This window comes from Haemaphysalis longicornis, unplaced genomic scaffold (genome assembly GCF_048455015.1).
Source record: "Haemaphysalis longicornis isolate Haplotype H1 unplaced genomic scaffold, Haemaphysalis longicornis Haplotype H1 scaffold_1, whole genome shotgun sequence".
NCBI classification, from domain to species: domain Eukaryota; kingdom Metazoa; phylum Arthropoda; class Arachnida; order Ixodida; family Ixodidae; genus Haemaphysalis; species Haemaphysalis longicornis.
The window spans coordinates 408,548,306-408,568,246 of NW_027526203.1; the positions used below are offsets into that span (position 1 = coordinate 408,548,306).

General features: G+C 49.1%; 1 protein-coding gene across 3 annotated transcripts in view; it reads right to left on the reverse strand.

The window, feature by feature from the left end:
• The window catches only part of LOC144155477 (protein O-mannosyl-transferase Tmtc3-like), a 431,255-nt gene that overhangs the window by 52,275 nt on the left and 359,039 nt on the right, over window positions 1-19,941 (reverse strand). For all 3 annotated transcript variants that reach the window (XM_077686941.1, XM_077686942.1, XM_077686943.1), the window contains one exon: window positions 5,968-6,104. In XM_077686941.1, coding sequence (XP_077543067.1) covers window positions 5,968-6,104 — 137 coding nt within the window. The remainder of the gene's footprint in view (window positions 1-5,967; window positions 6,105-19,941) is intronic.

The following is a 19,941-nucleotide window of genomic DNA, read 5'->3' on the forward strand; positions in this document are numbered from 1 at the left end:
AATGCGACGCCCGCTGGGCGTCGCTACACCTAGTCGGCATGCCTCGGAATCGTCAATTTTTCTGAGGCAATGTTTTGCTTTCGGCTCGGCCTGTGATGCATCCATTTCCTCGGGATGGAACACGTCAGCCGCATTGCTAGCTCCGTGGCAGCTGGGAAGGGAGCATTAGAGAGAACTCATAGATGAATCAAAGGGTTGCTTTTTAGGCGGAGGCGCATCGCAAGCACTCGGCATGTGTGCAGTTCCTGCGGAGGGGGGATGGGGGGGGGGGGGGGGGGGGGGGGGAAGGCGTGCAACCTTCCCGGCGGCGAGCCGTGAGCAGCCGAAAGTTAAGATCCAGGTGCTCTCCACGTGACCTAAACTTTGAACCAAGTCACCGTGCCTTCTGTCTCCATTCTGTAAGCACCTGCCAATAACAACAGAGAATCTAGGGGAAAATGGGGACAACAGCGGGTGAAAGAGCGCGTACACGAAAGCCGGCGAGCGGCAGCCCAGTTAAGTGTAAAACGCAGGAGGGGCGCGCAGCCGTGTCGGGACTGCGAGCCAGACGCCGGAACGGTAGCATTGTCGTTCGTCTCTCGGGCTCTCGACGGCGTCGACGATGGAACGGCTCTCTCAGGACGCTCCGGTAACGCATGCAAGAACCATTAGGCTCAGTGCGGGCCATCAGTCTCTGTCGAGGTGGATCTCCCGACGCCGCTGCACTAATGGTCCGATCCTTGCCAATGCAGCCGCCTGCAGCGTGCTGCGCCACGGCTCGCGGGACTACCGAGGCAGCAGCGTGATGCCGCCGCAGTCGCCGCCTGCAGCCCGCACGGAGTCGTCCGGCGAGCGTCACGCGCCGCGATATCTCTGCTCGCGGGGCCCCTCACCGGGAATGTATGGCGCCGGAAAGGATATATCGGCCGTTTCGCCTAAGCACGCAGTCATGTCTGCGAGCTGCCTGAAGCGGCACGTTGTTTTCCGAGGTAAACGATGACCGCCCTGTCAGCTTCTATCTTCTTTGGGTGGAGAACACGACGCCTCTCCGCCTCAACGCTGCATTCCGAGCTCCAGCGTGCTCCCGAGAAATTCCCGGGCTCGTTTGGCTTCGATGGGACGTTCGCGGAAACTGATCTGAAAGTATAGCCCCTGGGGGAAACGTTCGCGATTCTCGAAATACGCCAAGTTACGCCTTCCGGAAGTCAAAGTGCTCGGCGGCGTGCTAAGGTGACGGCACCTTTCCCGCGTAGAGCACGCACATGCACAAAAGCAGAGCGCAACGGTGCAGGCGGCAGCGTAACGACGCCGTTATTGGGCCCTTAGAAAACGAATAGGCTTCCGTCGACAGTTTACGAACACGGGCTGCTAAAAAGCAACCCGGAATTCTGGCAACGTGTGCAAAAATGTTTTGTTAGAAAGGAAGACCTCCTGAGCGTTGGCCTCAGCGATGTCATCCATGCAGTGTGCGATACGCGCACAAAGGGTTTTTGAAATAGACATAACAGGTAGCATAAGTAAATATACGCGTTTAATGCCTGCACGGGCAAGCAATGCCTGTGTAGTAAATATATTCATGTGTAATGGATTTCAGCGCACACTGAATCCCAGGTGAATTAAAATTATCCGTACCACTCAATTGCGGCCTGCCTGATGGCACAGGTGTCTCTTTGGCCCGCTATCTCAACCGTTTAGATGGTTGTGCAATTGACTGCGGTAACGATGTCCTCAAATTTGTAGCGTCCCATATGTTCTTCCTTTCAATGATTTTTCAATTTTATTCACTAGCAGAGGCCAATTTTTGCTTGAGTCAGAACCTCAATTTTCTTTAAATAAAAAAAAAGCCTTAACAGGGTCATCAATTGCTTCTTCAAGTTATCATCGCAGTCATGGGTTACCATACTATTGTCCAGGATATACAGCATGGCGGAAAAATGTTTCTTTTCCCACCGTATTGTTCCAGACGGACTCAACGTGCACTAAAGAAGTGCCAGCAGATACTCCTCTCATAAAATATCAGGAGGATGCATTTTCAAGATGTGGTATTGGCGCTGAGCCCAGCCACTGGCGGCGCTGTCAGAGCGCTTACTTGACGTCACCTTTGGGACTTCCGCATTTCTCATACGCTTTCTTTGAATTTGCGTTGCAGCGTATTTCTTTGCATTGCGCCGACGTTAAATGATTGCTCGCAGGATATTTTACTCGGGTATTTTTCATCAAAAGTTCAGGCATTATAAAATCGTGAAGCCATCTCTCGAGATATGCTTTACGGCATAGTTGTTTTGTTGTTAGCCTTCCGAGCTAGCATCATTTGTTTAAACTCAGGGCTATTTAATGATATGCATTCACCCACCCTCCACCGGCTTCGGTGTCGACCAAGCCTTCGAGAAAGTTAATAAGCATACCTGCATAATGAGAAAGTTGAACCGAAGAAGAAATTCAGTTTTTTTTCTATAGTTTTCTTGTCTTGTTTTTTCGCAAGTCGATGAGAAAGCGTTGCAATGAGTATCTGTCTTTCTTACCGAAATCGTTCCGAAACTGTTCATTTTGAGTGAGTACAAAGCTCAAATACGAAAAGATATTTCAACGTTCGTTCTTCTGATAGACTGAAACGTGGGGGAACAAGCATGTTTAACTCCCTCAGCGCCACTCGGGGCTTGGCGAATATTCTGGTTGCCCAGAAAAACCTAATCGGATGTGACAGACATCTAAACCGCTATGCTTGTCGTCAGTAGTCATCGATTGACTGTTGCTTTACATGTTAGATACGGCAGACTAGGCGGCCAGCTTTGGTCCGACAGAGTGTTGTGCGCTTACCTGTGGGAACCCCCATTTATCATGTCTCGCAATGACGAGTTCAAAACGCTGATATAAAACCAGATGGGTGAGTGTGAATTAGCCATGTGTTGACTGTCGGGCACCTTTTTTTTTTAAGGGGGGGGATTTATTGTGATATCTGTGAGGGAAAACCAGGTACCTATAGGGCCTGCCTTTTTTTTTTCACGGGCTGGTGGATCCCCAGAAGCTCGGCTGTACTGGTGTTTGACGCAAACACTGAGGAAATAGCGAACAGTTGAGCGCAACTGCTTTGTGAAAGCCGGCCGACAGAGCAAAAAAGAAAAAAAGAAGACTGCAAGGAAACGGTACCAACTGGTCATAAAATTCATCCTCAAACTCAGCGACATCAAGTTAAAACCAATCGAACTTGGCAGCAGGGGCACGCCTCAAGGGTCGGTGTTATCCCCTTTTCTCTTCAAAATCGCCTTCCTGGGCCTGCCAGAGAAGGCAGAGGAGATACCCAACCTACGGCATGCCTTATACGCAGATCACCCTTTGCGCGGGCACGGACGTAGTGGGGAGGGGGGGTGGGGTTCAGGAGGCATTACAACTCGCTGCAGAAACAGTCAGCGAAGATGCCCACGCAAGCGGCCTACAGTGCTCACCCCAGAAGTCCGAACTGATAGTAATAAAAAAAAGACGGTCAAATCAACAAAAGGAAGATATTTCGGTAACTCTAGACGGCTACAAGATTTACCCCAGCGCTTCACTGAAAATTCTTGGGCTCACTATCCAAGCTAATACCAAGAATTACGGTACAATCCACCACCTCTATAAAGTCACAGATCAAGTAGCACAAATGTTTTGCCGTATCAATAACAGGCATCGAGGCATGAAAGAGAAGGAGGCAATTTCTTATATCCCGACTCACCTACGTCGCACCCTACCTAAAGCAGACATCGACAAAATCAACTGCCTCATAAGCAAAGCCCTGAAGCAGGCACTCGGTTTACCTGTAAGTATGTCCACAACAAAACTACTTCAAATGTGGCTTCATAATACCATAGAAGAACTTATTGAAGGACATCTCTCGATTCGACGACTACGTCTGGCGCAAAAACAAGTCGGACGTACAGTACTTCACCCCATCAAGTAGCCCTGCCCAAAATGGACTCATCTGGTCCCAATACCCGACGTCTGGCGCCACCACATTTCAATTCGGCCTCTTCCAAAAACATACATTCAGACCTCTATCAAGGCCGACGGGAAGCCCGAAGCCAAGCGCAAGAACGAATTTATGGCAGCCGTTCCGACGTTGCCTATACTGACGCAGCCTGCTACGACGACAACCGGACCATAGTGGCTGTAGCAACAAACAAAAATGCCCTCATAACCTGCGCGTCACTCCGGACGTCCTCTGCGAGGGAAGCAGAAGAACTGGCCATCGCCCTGGGCATCACACAATGCTCTGCAAGGACTGTAATCACAGACTCCCAAGCAGCTTTCCGGAGTTTTTTGTCTAGACGGGTGGCTCCCACAACGCTCCAAGAGCTCCAGAAGCATTACCCAAAACACCAAGTCAACATCGGGTGGACCCCTACCTACTCCTCAGTGACGGGTAACAATTTCGCCCATCAACAGGCTCGAGATCTGGCCCACCGAGCTACTCATCATCATCATTTATTGAACCCTTAAAGGCCCCTTGCGAGGTATTAAATAAGGGGGAGGCAAATGCACAATTCAACAGATGCATGTTTGTCAATGGTACAGAGTATAATCGTGAGTAAACTACATGATAAAAACAGTGTCAACAGAAGGAAATAAATATACATGGAAGAAAACGGCAACAATTGTAAATTTACTAACAAATCAAATGATTTGTGATTAGCTGTTTAAATTTTAAGGGGTTTTGTTCGTGCACTATGGATTCAGGCAGGTTATTCCAGTCTTCAATGGCTGTAGGTAAAAAGGATTTGTTGAAAGCGTTAGTTGAACCATGTAAGGGCTCTAAACTTTGAGAGTTAAAGAGTCGACGCGATGAACGGGCGGGAGGGAAAAGAACGGTATAGCGTTGTGACGGGAAATTATAGTATACTTTGTGCAGAAGGCAGAACCGAGTGACCTGGCGGCGAATTTCTAGGGGAGGGAGAATGAGTGATCGTTTAATAGTGGTAATACTTAAGCGAGGACTGTATTGTCAGGTGATAAATCTGGCAGCGCGATTTTGAATTGCTTCTAATGCGTTAATTAGGTAATTTTGATGAGGGTTCCAAATAGCAGACGCATATTCAAGTTTAGTACGCGTGAAGGTTTCGTAAGCTAATTTTCGGATTTGCGGTGGGCAGGACGTCAGGGATCTTTTGATGTAGCCAAGTGATTTTGCTGAAGCGGCGACGAGTTGTTCTATGTGATGGGGCCACGTTAGTTTACTTCCGGCAGCCCCCACACCTCTCCTAACCTATCAAGAAATCACCCAGTATTACAGGACGACAAGATAGACACTCCCAAACCCTCACACATCACTTAACAAAAGAAAAAAAAATTGCGCTGAGACAAATTCAAACAGGCACTTTCGTACACCCCGTAAGAATGCATTTATTGTTCCTAACACAGTACGCAGCCCAATGCATATTCTGTAATCAGTTAGGTGCGGGCCGCCGTATCATTGTGGACTGCAATTAAAACCCCGACCTACCACCCCTTCCGAATGCCATTTCCCCTGAGCAGTGGGAGATATTGTTGACTAGCGGTCGCCTGGAGAACCAAGCACTCCTTGTAACCCGGGCTACGACGGCGCGGTCAACGCATCGTTTCCTGAACTAAGCTTCCACTCCTGCCTTTTCAGCTCAATAAATGTTTCATCTCTCTCTCTCTGTCTCTCTCTCCAATTAACAAACATTGGCATAAAAAATATCTCACATAAAATTAAATGTCGGTCAAAATCTACGAACAGAGACAACACCGCAGTCTAAGCAGCATGAATGTTGCCTCTGGCCACGCTGTAGGTCAAGCTATAGATCCCCACCAAAATAACAACCGCCAATAATACACCCAGAATTTCTGAACACAGCGATACAAGCAAGTGCCCCGTCAATGAAGGTGATGAGCGTTAAGTCACATCTCTGCGTGCCACTCTAGAGCTGAGATTTACGCACGTGCGAGTGGATACCACAGCATCATGTTTAAAGGAGCAACACGTGTAATGCTCACCTGTGATAGAGGAGGCACACCAGGGCGTGCAGGAGAACGTTCACCAGGTGGTAGCCGAAGGGATCAAGGCCGTGGACAGCGAAGTTTAGTCGGAACGTCAGCACGGTCAGTGGACGGTAGGATTTGTGACTCTGTTCCTGCGCAAAGCGGACGAAGAAAGCGTCCAGGGTAAGCGCCATGACTTCACAAGGTGTCCGCACCTTAAACTGTTAGCAACACCTTCAACCAACCGGCCGCGCACTGTTTGGATTTTCGCGTTGAAGAGTCACCTCTTCAACGTGAAGAGTCACCTCAACCATCTGAGAGGCAAGATACAGGCAAAGAAAATTTCCTTAGGAAAGCACCAAACTACGGGAAAGTGGCGTAAAAGCTTGTCTGACTTTATTTTAGAAAGCAAACGATGTCTCGTCCACGAAAGTATTTGATTACGGCGGTAAAAGCAAATTTTATAAAATAGCAAACTGCAAATTACCGCAAAAATTGCGCTCCATGCTAGAAAATAAAAATGCGTGATTACTTGTAGACTTACAGAATAAGAAGCAAGTGTTAAAAACTCAACAGGTTGTACAATTAACAAAGTGGTGGCAATAAAAAGACCGCTGTTTTTTGGCTGCTGAGAGTAAAGCTCAAAATTAATTATTGTCGTTTCAATATGCGCTCTCGCTCACAGGCCCACACGTATTTCTAGTATGCGTTACAACCAAAACTTTCGAATGAAGATGACTATTTATTTTTAGTTAGAAGAACGAGTGAAGTACACAAGTGATAAAACTCAAGAACATTTTATACCGTGCTCGTTATATTCACGTCACCCTGTCATTAAAAATTTCCCCTCACGGTAACGCTGACTTCAGAAGTTACGAGATGTCTCTTGATCGTAACGTACTTCTGAAGTTAACGTAATAAATTCGTGAGGTTATCCATCCCAGAATAATGGTGGAAACTTTTTTATCGTATAAATTATGCTCAGGTTATTATCTCGTACTACTTTTAAGCAGGCATCCTCATGATGACGGAGCCCGTTAGGAAGCTGTGCTTTTAATAAAAATGGAGCAAGAACAAACTTTAGTGGCAACAAAAGAAGTCTGCATATTCTGCAGAAACTTGCATAATTAACGGGCGGTACAGGCTCCAAAGTATAATATGAATCCTTAAGTGGACTAAGTAGTAACGCTGTTGTATCAGAACACATACACAAAAGCACAGCGGGAACCAAAATATTCCGATGAGGGCCCGGAACACAACAAGCACAGTATCGATCTTGTCTGAGCCCAGAAGATTTTGCTATCTTAAATGTGTATATTTTAATTTGTACCTTAATGGCATTTTAATCGTAGGTCCCGCTCACACGTCGCTTTCATTTCACATGGTCCAAAAATCTCCCAGAGTACATTTCGAACAACAAATTTTCTTAACCTTACGTTAAGCAGAACCTGTCCTAACTGTCTGCGACAGATTGCGAAACTATTCTGTGCCCCTTTTGGAGTCATTGGTAGTATGTAGTTCACCATGACATGACCGGCAACAGTCTTGCGGCTGGGCCACTAAACGTTTTAACGTTACTGGGCTCATAGCGCGATTTTTCCGTGGCCACAGCCGTCCGCAGCAACCGTGGCTATCAGCCATGTTAATCAATAGTCTGTGGAAAGACGTCATCACCGCCATTTGGAAACGCCAACGCACCAACCAAAAGCGAGCTCCCGCTTGAAGCTCGAATCAGGTGCTGTGACAACTGGAATGTATCACTGACAATGGTAGTACGCGGGTAAAAAAGAAAGGATACGCAATTTCAACAAGCACCGCGCCTGCGCAGCGAAGTTTGTTCTTTCTGCGTCGATGCTCGAGCCGATGAGTAATTGTTTTTGTGTACACGGCGTAAAGGAACGTCGCACTGATGTTTTCCGCCCAAGCAGCAGTGCGGGCCCGACCCAGCTGCAATGATTTCCAGCCCCAGTATACGCATATGATCAGTGGCGGCAAGAGCTTCACCATTCAAAAACAGGGATATCGGTGTCTGAGACAGCCGCTGTTGACCCTTACGATTTGGGATAGACATGAAAGTCATTTTTGGTGGAGAGAGCTTCAGGCCATCAAGTGAACACCACTGTGAGGTAATGTCCACGGCAGCCTGTAGACCCACTTGTTAATAAGACAATTTGTCGTGCACCGACCACACAGGGATATCGCCCGCATAGACGAGGAAAAACGTGTCCGGTACGCTATCCAGCTGCCATGCCAAGGGTAATAGGGCCATGTTGAACAGCACAGGAGACAATACGGAGCCCTGAGGCACGCCTCGCTCCAAATCAAAGTGTCCCACGCGTTCCTTGCCGATGCGGATAGAGAACGAGTAATTGTGAAGGAAGGTATACTGGAAGGTATACCTTCCTTCTGGAAGGTATACTTTTTTTCTGGTATTCTGGAAGGTATGAATGAAGGTATACAAATTGGCATACTGCTGACGAAAGGCGGAGTCTCTGCAGTATACCGATTATAGCAGAGTGGCGCATGTTATCATACGCCATTTCAACGTCTATGGGCAAGATTGTACTGATCTTACGTGACTTGCAACCTAAAAGCACTATAGGTGACAGATGGCCCAGGCCATCTTCTGTTCCTAGGTGTAAACGAAACCCAATCTGGGCTGGGTGATACCATCGGTATTGTTTCAGTCACCAGGAAAGGCGCGTGGCGAGCATCCATTCCAGTAGCTTACAAAGGGTGGATGTATGCCATAGGACGGAGGTTACTCAACCGGTCTGAGGGCTACCAAGGTTTCGGGATAGGTACCACTTCGGCGTGTTTCGAGGTAAGTGGAATGTTGCCAGAATCCCAGATAGTGTTGAGTCAGTCGAGTGACCACTGTAGACCGGGAAGGTCTATGTTCTTAAACACTTCATACGTTACACCGTCTAGGCCTAACGCTGTGCGCAGTTTAGCCTTGTCAATAGCTGCAAGGAACTCAGTCATGGTGAATGGGGCCGGTATTCCGCCAAGGACTTCCTGGCTTGGGCGCGAAGCAACCTCCGGTGGAAGAGTAGGTAAGCTGAGAAATGCTGGCGGAGCTTGGTCGTTCTTCGGGAAGAACTGCTTGGCCGGAGTTCGTCCAGAGGCAGGGCATACCGTAACTGCCGGGTTTTGGGGGCGGCCACAACGCTACATACGACGAAAAGTGTGCTAGATGGACGCGCTGGTAGAAGGCCGGCCTAGCGAGACCCACCAGTCTGACCACCGTTGACGGGATAGTGATTTTTCATTACGGTGCGCGGCTGCAGTGAGGCGGTGCAACAAAGTCCGTAATACCAGATTTGTGGGCTCTTTATTGGCCGCCAGTTCTGCTCTTCGTCGAGCTTCACACTAGAAGATGTAGGTCTGGTGCAGGCTTGTTCTCTTCTACCAAGGAAGTGCGCGTGGCATCCCGAAGGGCGGTACATATCACACGCAGCGGATCTGAGGCTTCTTCCCAGACGGACGTGTTCAAGCCCTTCCGAAACAAGCCCAGTCTGTGACAAAGCACTGGCGTCTGTTTTAGCGGTTTATACCCGGAGTTAAACCAAGAAAATGGGATAGTGGTCACTTCCAGGGAAGTTCGGTCCCTGGTCTTAAGACACTGTCCGTGCTCCAATCAACCACGCAAGGTTGGGGGAGTATGAAGGGCTGCGCAGATGCTCCTGTCGACGGCTTGGGGTGTCCACAGGACCGAGGAGACCGAAATGCGCATCGGTGAACGTGTACAACACTCTAGCTCATCGGGCAGGATATCTCCATGTCGGATGCCGTGCATTGAAATCTCCACCGAGCAGCACAGTGCACTGTGGGTGCGCGTGGAGGAGGTGCTGAATCCGACCTAGTCGCAACGCAGGAAAACTCCCGCTATGCGGACGCAAGTAGCAGGACACTAGTATTACCTTAGAGTGAAGAATGCTCTCTAACACGTCGCTACTTCCTGCCAGTCATTAAACCATGATTCTAGGTTAACCTGATTCTGGGGGCAACAGTTGGCGACGTAGACAGCGGCCTTGCCGCGTGGCTCATATACAGCACTACACCGACGATCCGGAATACTAAGTGAGGCACAGGCGTTGAATACAGGCAGATTAAGAAGAGAATTAGTTTCTTGTAGGAGCAAAGCCCCGGCGGGCGGTCTTCAGTAAGTATACGGAAGTGAAGCTCCCCGACCTTGCTTGCGAGTCCTCTGCAGTTCTACTGAATCATACACTTGTAGTCCCTCGGAATCATTGCATCGATGGAAGGTGTGCCATCAAAACCAATGACAGATGCTGCAGTTGCTGCGCCACGAAATTGGGGCGTTCAATCGGAGATAGCTTGGCAGATGGCAGTGGCGCAAGTGAGGCCGGCGTAGCAGGAGCAGAAGAGCGATTATCAGTGGTCGCTGACCATTCAGACGAGCGGGTAATCAAAGGTCTTCGTTGGCGAAGACATCGGACTTCTTCCTGAAGCGTACTGAGACGCTTTTCAATTTCTACTAGCTCCCCAGAATCTTGCAGTGCTAGCTCATGCGGGTTTCGATTCCGGCTGGTCTTGCAGTGCTGGCTCATGCGGGGGAAGACACGATTCCGGTGTGTCTTGCCCCGCTTGAGGACTTCATTATTAAGGGTGCCCTCGGGCTCAGTCTCCAGGCTTAATGAAGGGAACGTATCCTCAGCGGTGGGTGTCATAACCGCGTATTGGTTAGACGTCGCTACACTACCATCGGACACGTCTTGCTGCCTCGATTTGCGGTCGTGGGTATTCTGGCGACGAGCTTCATTAAATGAAGCCTTGCGCTTAACAGGGCACTCCTTGGACGTAACATCGTGGTCGTCCTTTTTGCATATTCCACATCTATATTTAACAGTTTTGTTCATGCTGCGGGTATGAGGAACGCATATGGCCGGGCCGAAAACAAGGGTAGCAATAGACCCCGCCTGACTTGTTCGGGAGGAATTGCAGGATACCTCCGTAATATTTGATGCGAGCTGGAGCAGATGTCGGGCCCTGAAGGGTGACTATGTGTGTTCGGCCGCAACCAACGTATCGGGCTTGCAAGATCTTATGAGACGTGCATGTGAGCGTAGCAGCGAGGGTTTCTGGTGACACGTCCGCGTCGACGCCGAAACTACATACATGACAAGGTCGGAGCCCGAAATCAGGTACGCTTGAACCCCCATTGCAGTACGGGCAGGCAGGGAAATCTCCTTCAAGCCGCAAAAAACGGTCAACTTCTGCTAGCGAACCTAGCCACACGGAGATGGTGTTAGTGGGACGGTGAATGGCCAAACCTTGAAATCGATTGGTTCGGAGGCAGGTATTTGGTGTGGCTTGAAGGACCCTGTTAGGCAGAGTCGTGACGTTGAAGAACTCCCAAGGTTTAATCGCCAATTTGTACAGGGGCGATGCACCGGGCGCTGCAGATGAGCTGTCACGTTTATGCTTAGATGTGCTATGAGTCGACGTAGCAGGCGCACCCAATTGTTGTTCACATGCTCGCCTCTTAGAGCCAGTAGGACCACCATCACCCGTTACGTTAGTTGGTTGTTCCTCCATCGGATCTGGCGCAGCAAGATGGAGAACAGCAGTCGATTCAGTCTCCATGCTGTCGCGTTGCAGCGTCGCGCGTAGCCCTGGTGTTGCCATAGCAACCTCAGCGCGCCTAGCTCTAGGCGGATGCTAGGCCTACTCGGCGACGATGATGCAACGCTGGCCCGAGGGCCGCATCAGCGCCTCGGGGTCGCTGACTGGTCATGAGGTGTCAGGGGTCTCTGGAGGGGATCACAGCAAGCTTGGCGGCAGTTCCAAGACTGATACGCGTAAAAAACACCAAAACCGAAGGATCGATGAACGACGACGTGTTACACTCTTGGCTTGGATTGGCTTGCCCCCCCCCCCTCCCCCCTCCACCGCTATCGTTGAACATTACGAAAATGGGTATAGTTTAACGGTCGCGTTGCGGAGAAGCTCTGTCCATTTATAGGCTGGGAAGTAGGCTACACGGCTTCAAGTTAATAGAAAATGGCGATATCAAGACATTAATCACCAGATTCAACCCCGGTGTAGGGCGAAAAACGAACTATGAGCACTGCAGTGCCAACAAGTTCAGCCCAGAGAACGAAGTTCAGTCCGTAGTTCATCCCATAGCCCATGGGTCTCTCGCTGACATACGATTTCAGCGTCAACTTTTCCTGCAGTAAAAGCGATCGGAAACTCTCCGCTTTGAACAACAGTTGCCAAGCCTAAAAAATAAGGGCAATAGTTGGGCAGCAGACTGCGCGGTTCCAGGAGGTACAAGACGTCAAAGCGCACTTACGCTATCGTGTGAAGATGACAGATGCGAAAGCAGAGGCGACAATTTCGCAAAGTTTCCCTTTCGTGTGCGAAACTACACAGAGATACTCAGGTTCACAACAAAAAGGCCAATATCGAAACACTAGATACAGGTGCCGCCTTTTGGCCGCTGAAGAAGGCTTCGTGGCGGTAGGCTTCGACGCCCCATCGTGGGACAGACTGTACGCACGTTGTATAACGGGTGGCTTAGACTTCCTCATCTGCGCAATATCGCGAATCGTCGCTGGTCGTCAGATGACGTAAATTAACTCCCGGGATCGTGCGGATGCGTGCTCAAGGACATCTTAGGCGAATACTACTACTTTTAAGTGCGAATGCACTTTATAAGCGACCCCAAACCATCCACCGCCGGCGGCGTCGGCGTCCGCAGTGCTCCTCTATATTTGAAAAAGAAACAGCATCCGGCGCCAGGTTTCGATCCGAGGACTTTGCGGCCGCAGCGCGACGCTCTACCGACCAAGCCACGGACGCGACGGTGATATCAGTGTTAGACGCGCCTTATATCTTTAACGCATTCAAACTACGTCGTCAGCGGCGTGCGTTGGCGACTCAGCGGCGTTATAGCGGCTTGATAACTGCGTGGTGTACACGTGATACTACAAACCCGATGGAAGAGATGGAAGAGAAGGCGGCGAGGCGGTGGGCTGCGGGGGCCGAGCGCAAGCGCCGCAAGCGGGCCGACAACCGTGCATTCGCACTTTCACATTCTCCCCCTCGGGGAAATGCGGGGGAATTTTTTCTCGAAAAGCAGCACGCTCGCACCTGCGCTGTAAAGCTTGGTACCTCTTTCTTGCGCTTCTTTCCAATCGAAATCGCCGCCATGTTCACGGCGTGTCAGCGTCGCTTTTACGCGTCATGAAGCGCAGGTTGCTGCAGTTGGCTAGATTTTTTAGAGCCCTTCTGCGAGTGCCGGCCTCGGTAATTTTATAACTTCGTTGGGTGCAAAGCAGACGACACCACCATCCTGAGGAACCTGACTGAAACATCTGCGATATGAAAGACCCAACCGGCACTTGAACAAAGATGATACAATATCCAACCAGTCATCACTTCCAGCCAGCGCGTCGTAACTCCCACTGCTTTACAAACGACGTGCGAGAACAAAAGGGAAACAAGAGCTCTTTTGATAACGCGGCGACTATATTTATATTGAATGCGTTAACACAATTCCTCTTGGAAGAAAATTACTTGAACTGTGTTGCGCGGGATGTATTCCATAGCGTCGGCGTAAGTTGTTTCAGGATTTTGCTCATCCGCACATTCTAGATGGGCTCCTTTCGTTGCTCGTTGAATTCCCGTTTCTCTGACAAAGTGCACACCTTGCGTGCCGCCTGTCATTTGGGTCAGCCGTTTAATGCAACAACACAACGTATGCCCTTACAATGATCTCGAAGTACCAACACCACGTTATGGAACGTGTACCGGCATTGTCTCTCTCGGGGGAGTGCAATGTTACGCACAGTACCTTAGAGTCTTGTACAAACGTTTCTGCTTTTTCGCGATAGTGACCACCATAAAATGCGGCTCACTGGTCGCGTCATTGATAGTGGCCCAATTGACCAGAAATTTTCGCCATCTAGATATATTTGTATAACTTCCATTGTGCTATTTAAGGGTTGGCTTCCCAACGAAGCGACGAACGCAGCAAAGGCAAGGATAACGAAACAAAAAACGGCCCGCGGCTGTGGTGAGAGACCAAGTTTGGTGTGCTAAGGACTATTCAGTGATGTGCGGCTGCTGTGCACGGTGTAAGATGGGCTTCTCCTGCACTCGACCGCTCTCTGCTTGGAGCCGACAGGAGCGAGAGAAGCAGCGCTGGGAGGGCACTCCGTAATCCTCTAAACGACTTCCAAGTGCTCATTTGTGAAAAAGGAAAAAAGGTGGGAGGAAGCGCCCGTGGCGGAGAGGCGGTGCACGCGATAAACGGAAAGAGGGAACAATTCGATGGGCTTTTGTCCTAATGAGTGCTCGCTGGGGTAAACAAACCGGCGAGGAGAGAGGGGACGCCGACGACAAAGGTGGCTCATCGGCCACGGAGGGTCGATGGCGGGGACCCCCCTGGCCTGTAAGCAAGGATGCCGTCTTCCTTTGATCATTACGCCATGCAAGCCTCCCGTGCGAGTGAGGTACACAACACACAATGGGCCAAACAAAATGCGACGGTGAATCAGCCCCCGGAGTCGAAGCAGCCAAGGGCTCTGGTGCGCCGCGAAGTGCGCGAAACGGGGGAGTCGAAGGGAGGGGACGGAATCAATGAGGCATTTTGTGCGGTGCGAAGCTTCGAGGCCGAGGGACGTGGCCGCTCAAGAGCGCGCGCCGCGAAGAACAAGGAAACGAGAAGTTTTCGCGAACGCAGCGAATTGAAACTCCCGAGGGAGTTGCAAGACGCATTACTAACGATGAGCTGGCGAGGGAGGGGGCGAAGAACATGTGCTCGGTCGAGGTGCACGCATTCCCCTGCTGAGTGCGAGGGCCCGCGGCACGGCCGAGTTCGCGCCGGATGAGTATTTCGTCGTCCCCTAATGAACGCTCCTGTAGTGAGCCCTCCCAAAGACCCCACAGACGGCACGCGCGAATTTTTAGCGATCCTTCCTCGGCTCTAAGCTCGAGTAATGAGTACCTGCGCTGCTACGAAGACACTTTACCGCCAGATAGGATCGGAGGCCGGCGCTGCTCGCTGGCCTCTTCACGAGTTCTACGTTCATCGTTACTGCAAGATATGCACCGTTAGTGAAACAGCACCGCTCTTCTATTACACACTGTCCCCACCCCTCCCTCTTTAGCTTTTTTGTTCTGGAGCTGCAGTCTCTATAGCGTCCACATCGGCGTAATATTAGGCAGTTTTTACCCCAGGCGTAAAATTAGGCATCAAAAGGCTTAAACACGCGCTGATATCACTGAAGAGGCGACTTCTGAATAGTTTTCTAATTGAGGCGAAAAACGAAAACGCCCGCGTGTCCAGATTTAGGCGTACGTTAAAGACCCTGAGTAGTCTAAATTTGATGTGATTGTGGGTTTAACGCGACGGCGCTACACAAGCGATGAGGCGCGTCGCAGTGGAGGGCTCCGGAATAATTTTGACGACGTGGGGATCTTTAACGTGCGCCTAAATCTCGAACACACGGGCATTTTCGCTTTTCGTTTCCCTCATAAAAGCGGCCACCACGGCCGGGAATCGAACCCACGTCCTTGGAGTAGTCTAAATCAATGCTTAGGCCTACACAACGGCACGCCTCATTATCAAGGTGCAACTTCGGTGCATTAAACGCAAAAATGTAAAAAAAATCCTTTTACTTTTAAAATAGCATACACTACGTTAAAAAAAAAAAACTGCCCCAAATCCACGGTGTCAACGTGGGTGGACAGCGAAGTCGAAGGAGTGCAATATACAAAACAGGATTTTGTACAATATACAAAACAGGATTTGCGCTTAAGTGTACCCTTCAGTTAATTAGCCTAGTTAAACTTGGAAGGACTACAGTATTCTTCTAACATAGAGGCATTCTGTCCTTTTTACGGTGGCTTTGTGATTATGCTGGAATTTCTTAGCGGCAGATGCTCAAGGTTGTTTGGATCATAACTTAGGCTCATGTTTCAAGATACGTGCTGAGATAGAACTGCCCAAAGTTATGCAGTCGTTTGGGCTGTTGAAAGTCTCATAATTCGTTTCTGAATAGCTCCAGTAATATACAAGTTTCGGACGTTTTCTCTCACCCCACTCCTCGCGTAGAAGCTCATGTATTGAAGCAGACAGGAAGTACTAAACGTTTACAACTTCACGGTAAGCCAACTAATCATGAGAAGTAAACGAAACTCGGCCTAATTAGAGAGCTTCCTTAGCGGCCAATATCACTAGGATTTTTTTTTCCGAGATATCGACACAGACTGAAAGCTACACAGCATTCCCAAGAAAGTTGGCTTCGCAGAAAAGGGCCATTCTTATTTTGTATCCGGACGCCGGACACGATTGAGCTTTCGCTGTAAAAGGCCAGATTACCAGTAAAGAGAACGTGTATGAAATATAAGGAGCAGCCACAAGAACACCTGCATGAATAGTGCATGTCTGCTCCTTGCTATTGTGCGGGTATCTTGTAACGCGTGTCTCTTCTTTTCGGTACATTGCATGGTTAAAAAATTTTGGGTGTAAGTTTCGGGTGCGGGATGCAGCATTTCTCGTGGCGCTATGCTATGCCTTAAAAACGCTGATCCGGTCTGGACGCTATCTGCTATCAAGTACTCGTATTTTTCCCCAGCTGCAGCTGGGAAGAGCCTGCCGCTACACCAGCAGATATTACACTAACGCAGTGTTGATTTATTGATATTTTTTCGGACTCTCCGCCGCCGCACGAAGTCATGACTGCTCGTTACCAGGAAATTTAAAATTTGGGGAAGAGGTCACATACTATGCGCAGCGCTTCGTATCCGACTGCACCTGTCGATAAAACGAATAGGAATTATTTTCACCTCAAATTTTGGAAACAGAGTTGTTCTTGAAGGGAGAGGGAAATACTTCATCTAAGGTCAGACTACGACCTATAGGTACTCTTCTGCAACAATGCCCCAGCTGCTGACACCACAACATCCGCCAGTCGGGAGGAAGAGGGTTGGGGAAATGAGAGAACGGCAGGGCAGCGGGCGAGGCGAAAGAGATGTGCTCAACATTTGCATATGGAACGCTGTAGTCGGGACAAGAGAGGTCTGAGCTGTAATGGTCGAGGGGAAGACAGGCAGTGATGATGAAGGCGTTCAGATCCGCGCGTGGTGGAGAACGGTGGAGAGGGAAGTGTTGCGGAGGTCTGTAGTGGGTGGCGGAGGCGTTTTTAGTGTTGTTTCAGGCTGTTTTCGCACCAATGTGCTCGTCCAACATCAGCGGGGAAGACCAGGGGATCACCGGGGACCGCTAATGGCTGTCATACCGTACGCATTCCCGGCCCGGCTGAAAGCACCTCTCCACAAGCTCGGTCTACTCCCGGCCAGGTCGAGTTGCCGGGATGAAAATGTCCGTACCCACGCTCAGCTCGGATGTGCGAGTGTGATTGTGCCGTGGAAATATGACTTCGTTCACATGGCTTTTGGTACGATCATTTAGAGGGATAATAAAAATATTGATTAAATTTTTTATTGTGTGGTTTTGAAAATAGCATTGCATTTTACAACTTGACGAGGACAAAACAAATATGCGTTTGCTGAATTATATCATTTATTTTGACTCTCGCCTTATTTTCACGCGGACACCCAACGTGTAACAGCAACTTCTTTAACGTTTCCAGTCTCTCAAACTTCATCGCCCTGCCTTTAGTCTCCACAACAGGCGATGAATTCATCTACATAAAATTGTAATCCTATTGTAATCTATAGCCTTTAAAATTGCTAAGGGGGCACTTGGTTAAAATATTACACAACAAAATAGTCCAGATATGCCAGTCTGTTCCCAGGTTACGAATACAGTACAAATGAATAGGCTCCAATTCATCGTTAGAGATCGATAGCTGCATGTTCGACAGTTTCATGAAAAGCGCCGTATGCGGCCCTCATTAGTGCTTTCTGTGTACAAGGCCCGGCCATGCCCTGCCTTGGAAGGGGGGGAAATATGCGTCACCTAGCCCGGCCCGCATCAAGGGGGCCATGAAGACAAAACCGAAGTTTGTTTTATTCGAAAGGTTTGGTGTTTTATTGCGCCCCCAACGCTTGTCCGGCAGCAAATGCTTTATTCACAGAGAAAGTAATCATTCTAAGCCAAAATTTTAATTTTCCCGCCAAATAGTGTTTTGTGATGTCAGCGATGACGTATGCGAGGAATGTGCTTAAAACAAACTTTAGTGCGTTGATTAAAGTTGCTGCGTACGGGGAAACGACTAAATCGAAGCTTTGTTTTGCTGTTTGCCTCCATAAATGGCAGGAAGACACCACTCAACGGCCGCTGTCCGCACTATCTGTGTTTCTCACAGTATTTGTGCCGGGCTTACTTTTGGTACGGTTGATAGTGATCATCCGTGATAAACTGGGCGTGCTCGACAAACAGGGTCACGTTGCCAGTTGGCCAGTTGGCCAGTGTCGTGTCAGACAAGCCCAACGCGCCCTACGGCTGTGCAGCTTCGCGCTCGCGCTCTACCCTAGCCCTCGTGGCGGCATTCCAAGAAGTCCAACAGTAACAAAAGGTTCCAGTAGGTGGCGCGCGAGCAGTGGAGCGCGGCAAAATTGAATTGACGTCAGCAAACATCCACCGTGTTTATCGTGGGAGGACCGAGAAGGGAGGGGAAGAGCGTGAGAGGTGGGCAGGAAGGAGAAGAGAGGCACTGACGTGAGTATGTCGCCCTTCGACGACATTTGCACCGAAGTGAGCAGATACGTGACCATTTTTTTTTCGACCTTTTTTTGAGCACTATTCTGGCTTAAACCAACTTTCAGCGTTAAATAACTTTGGTCTGCGATGTAGGGAGGAGACAGGCAAGGTTTTTAATTTGGTGCCGGTAAATTACCATGATTTTGTCCTTGAAACATCTCCACTTCGAACGCACCAATAACAATTTCTAGCTAGAGTAGCGCCCACTGAAGGTAAACTCGAGAAGGCGGGCGAATGGCCGGTACGTGCGGGTAAGGAGTAATGGCTCTGCTCCGCCTGGGGGCATTTTTTGACATCACATGCTTCTAGAAGAGGAAAGCTGTACTTGTCACCGGAAAGCAAGAAAACTGTCGCACGCAGAAACGGGCTCGGTTTTCGGTGCGTGGCCGCAGTGGAAGTGACATCGTAGGCGGAACGACCATTCTTGTTACAAACTAGCTAACTTATGGTCAACTGCAAAGAAGCGGGATGATTAATGAGGAGCAGCAAAAATTATTGGTACTGAGCGCTGCTCACACGATTGAACAGCTAAGGTGGCAAAATATCAATGGAAATTGTATTGCAAAGTGAATGAGAAATGCGCTCCGGATTGCAATTTGACAATAGTTTATTTACTAGCGTAATGACCTGGGTGCCGTCACAATGAGTGTAAGAAAAAAAAAACGTTTGTTTGTCATGTGAAATTTATCATACTTCCGAATTCCTCAGCTTGAGAAAAGTTGGAAGGACTGTGTTTTTATCTCAGCAGACAAACATGGGGCTGTACGTTCCACGGCGGCTTTGTGGTGCTGCTGCAATGGCTTAGGAGCGACGGCTTCGGGTGTATTAAAACTGCTACTGATAGTTATCCATGATGCCTGCTGGGATAAAACCTCCGACGATTATGCAGTAGTTTGAGCAGCCCAACGCCATATAATTTGTCTAGGGATGGTTCCAATAAACATGAGTTGCAGTCGTTTTCTGCCACTGTACTCCACCCATAGATGCCCATGTATTTACACCAGACAGTAATTCTAAGTTGTTTACAACTGTATAATAAACTAACAACGCTTTTTCTTTGTCATTTCCTTAACAACGCTTTTTCTTTGTCATTTATAGATGGTGCTCCTATAAACACTCCCATTATCCCATATTTTACGTTTCTGGAAATGGAACCGATTGTAATTGATGTGGACGGTATAACCAACATGATTCATAACGCGAAACTTTCGTCTTATGCTGTATTTGATAACATAAACTGCAAATTTTTGAGGAGTACTATAGCCAATTCATCATTATTGCTATCT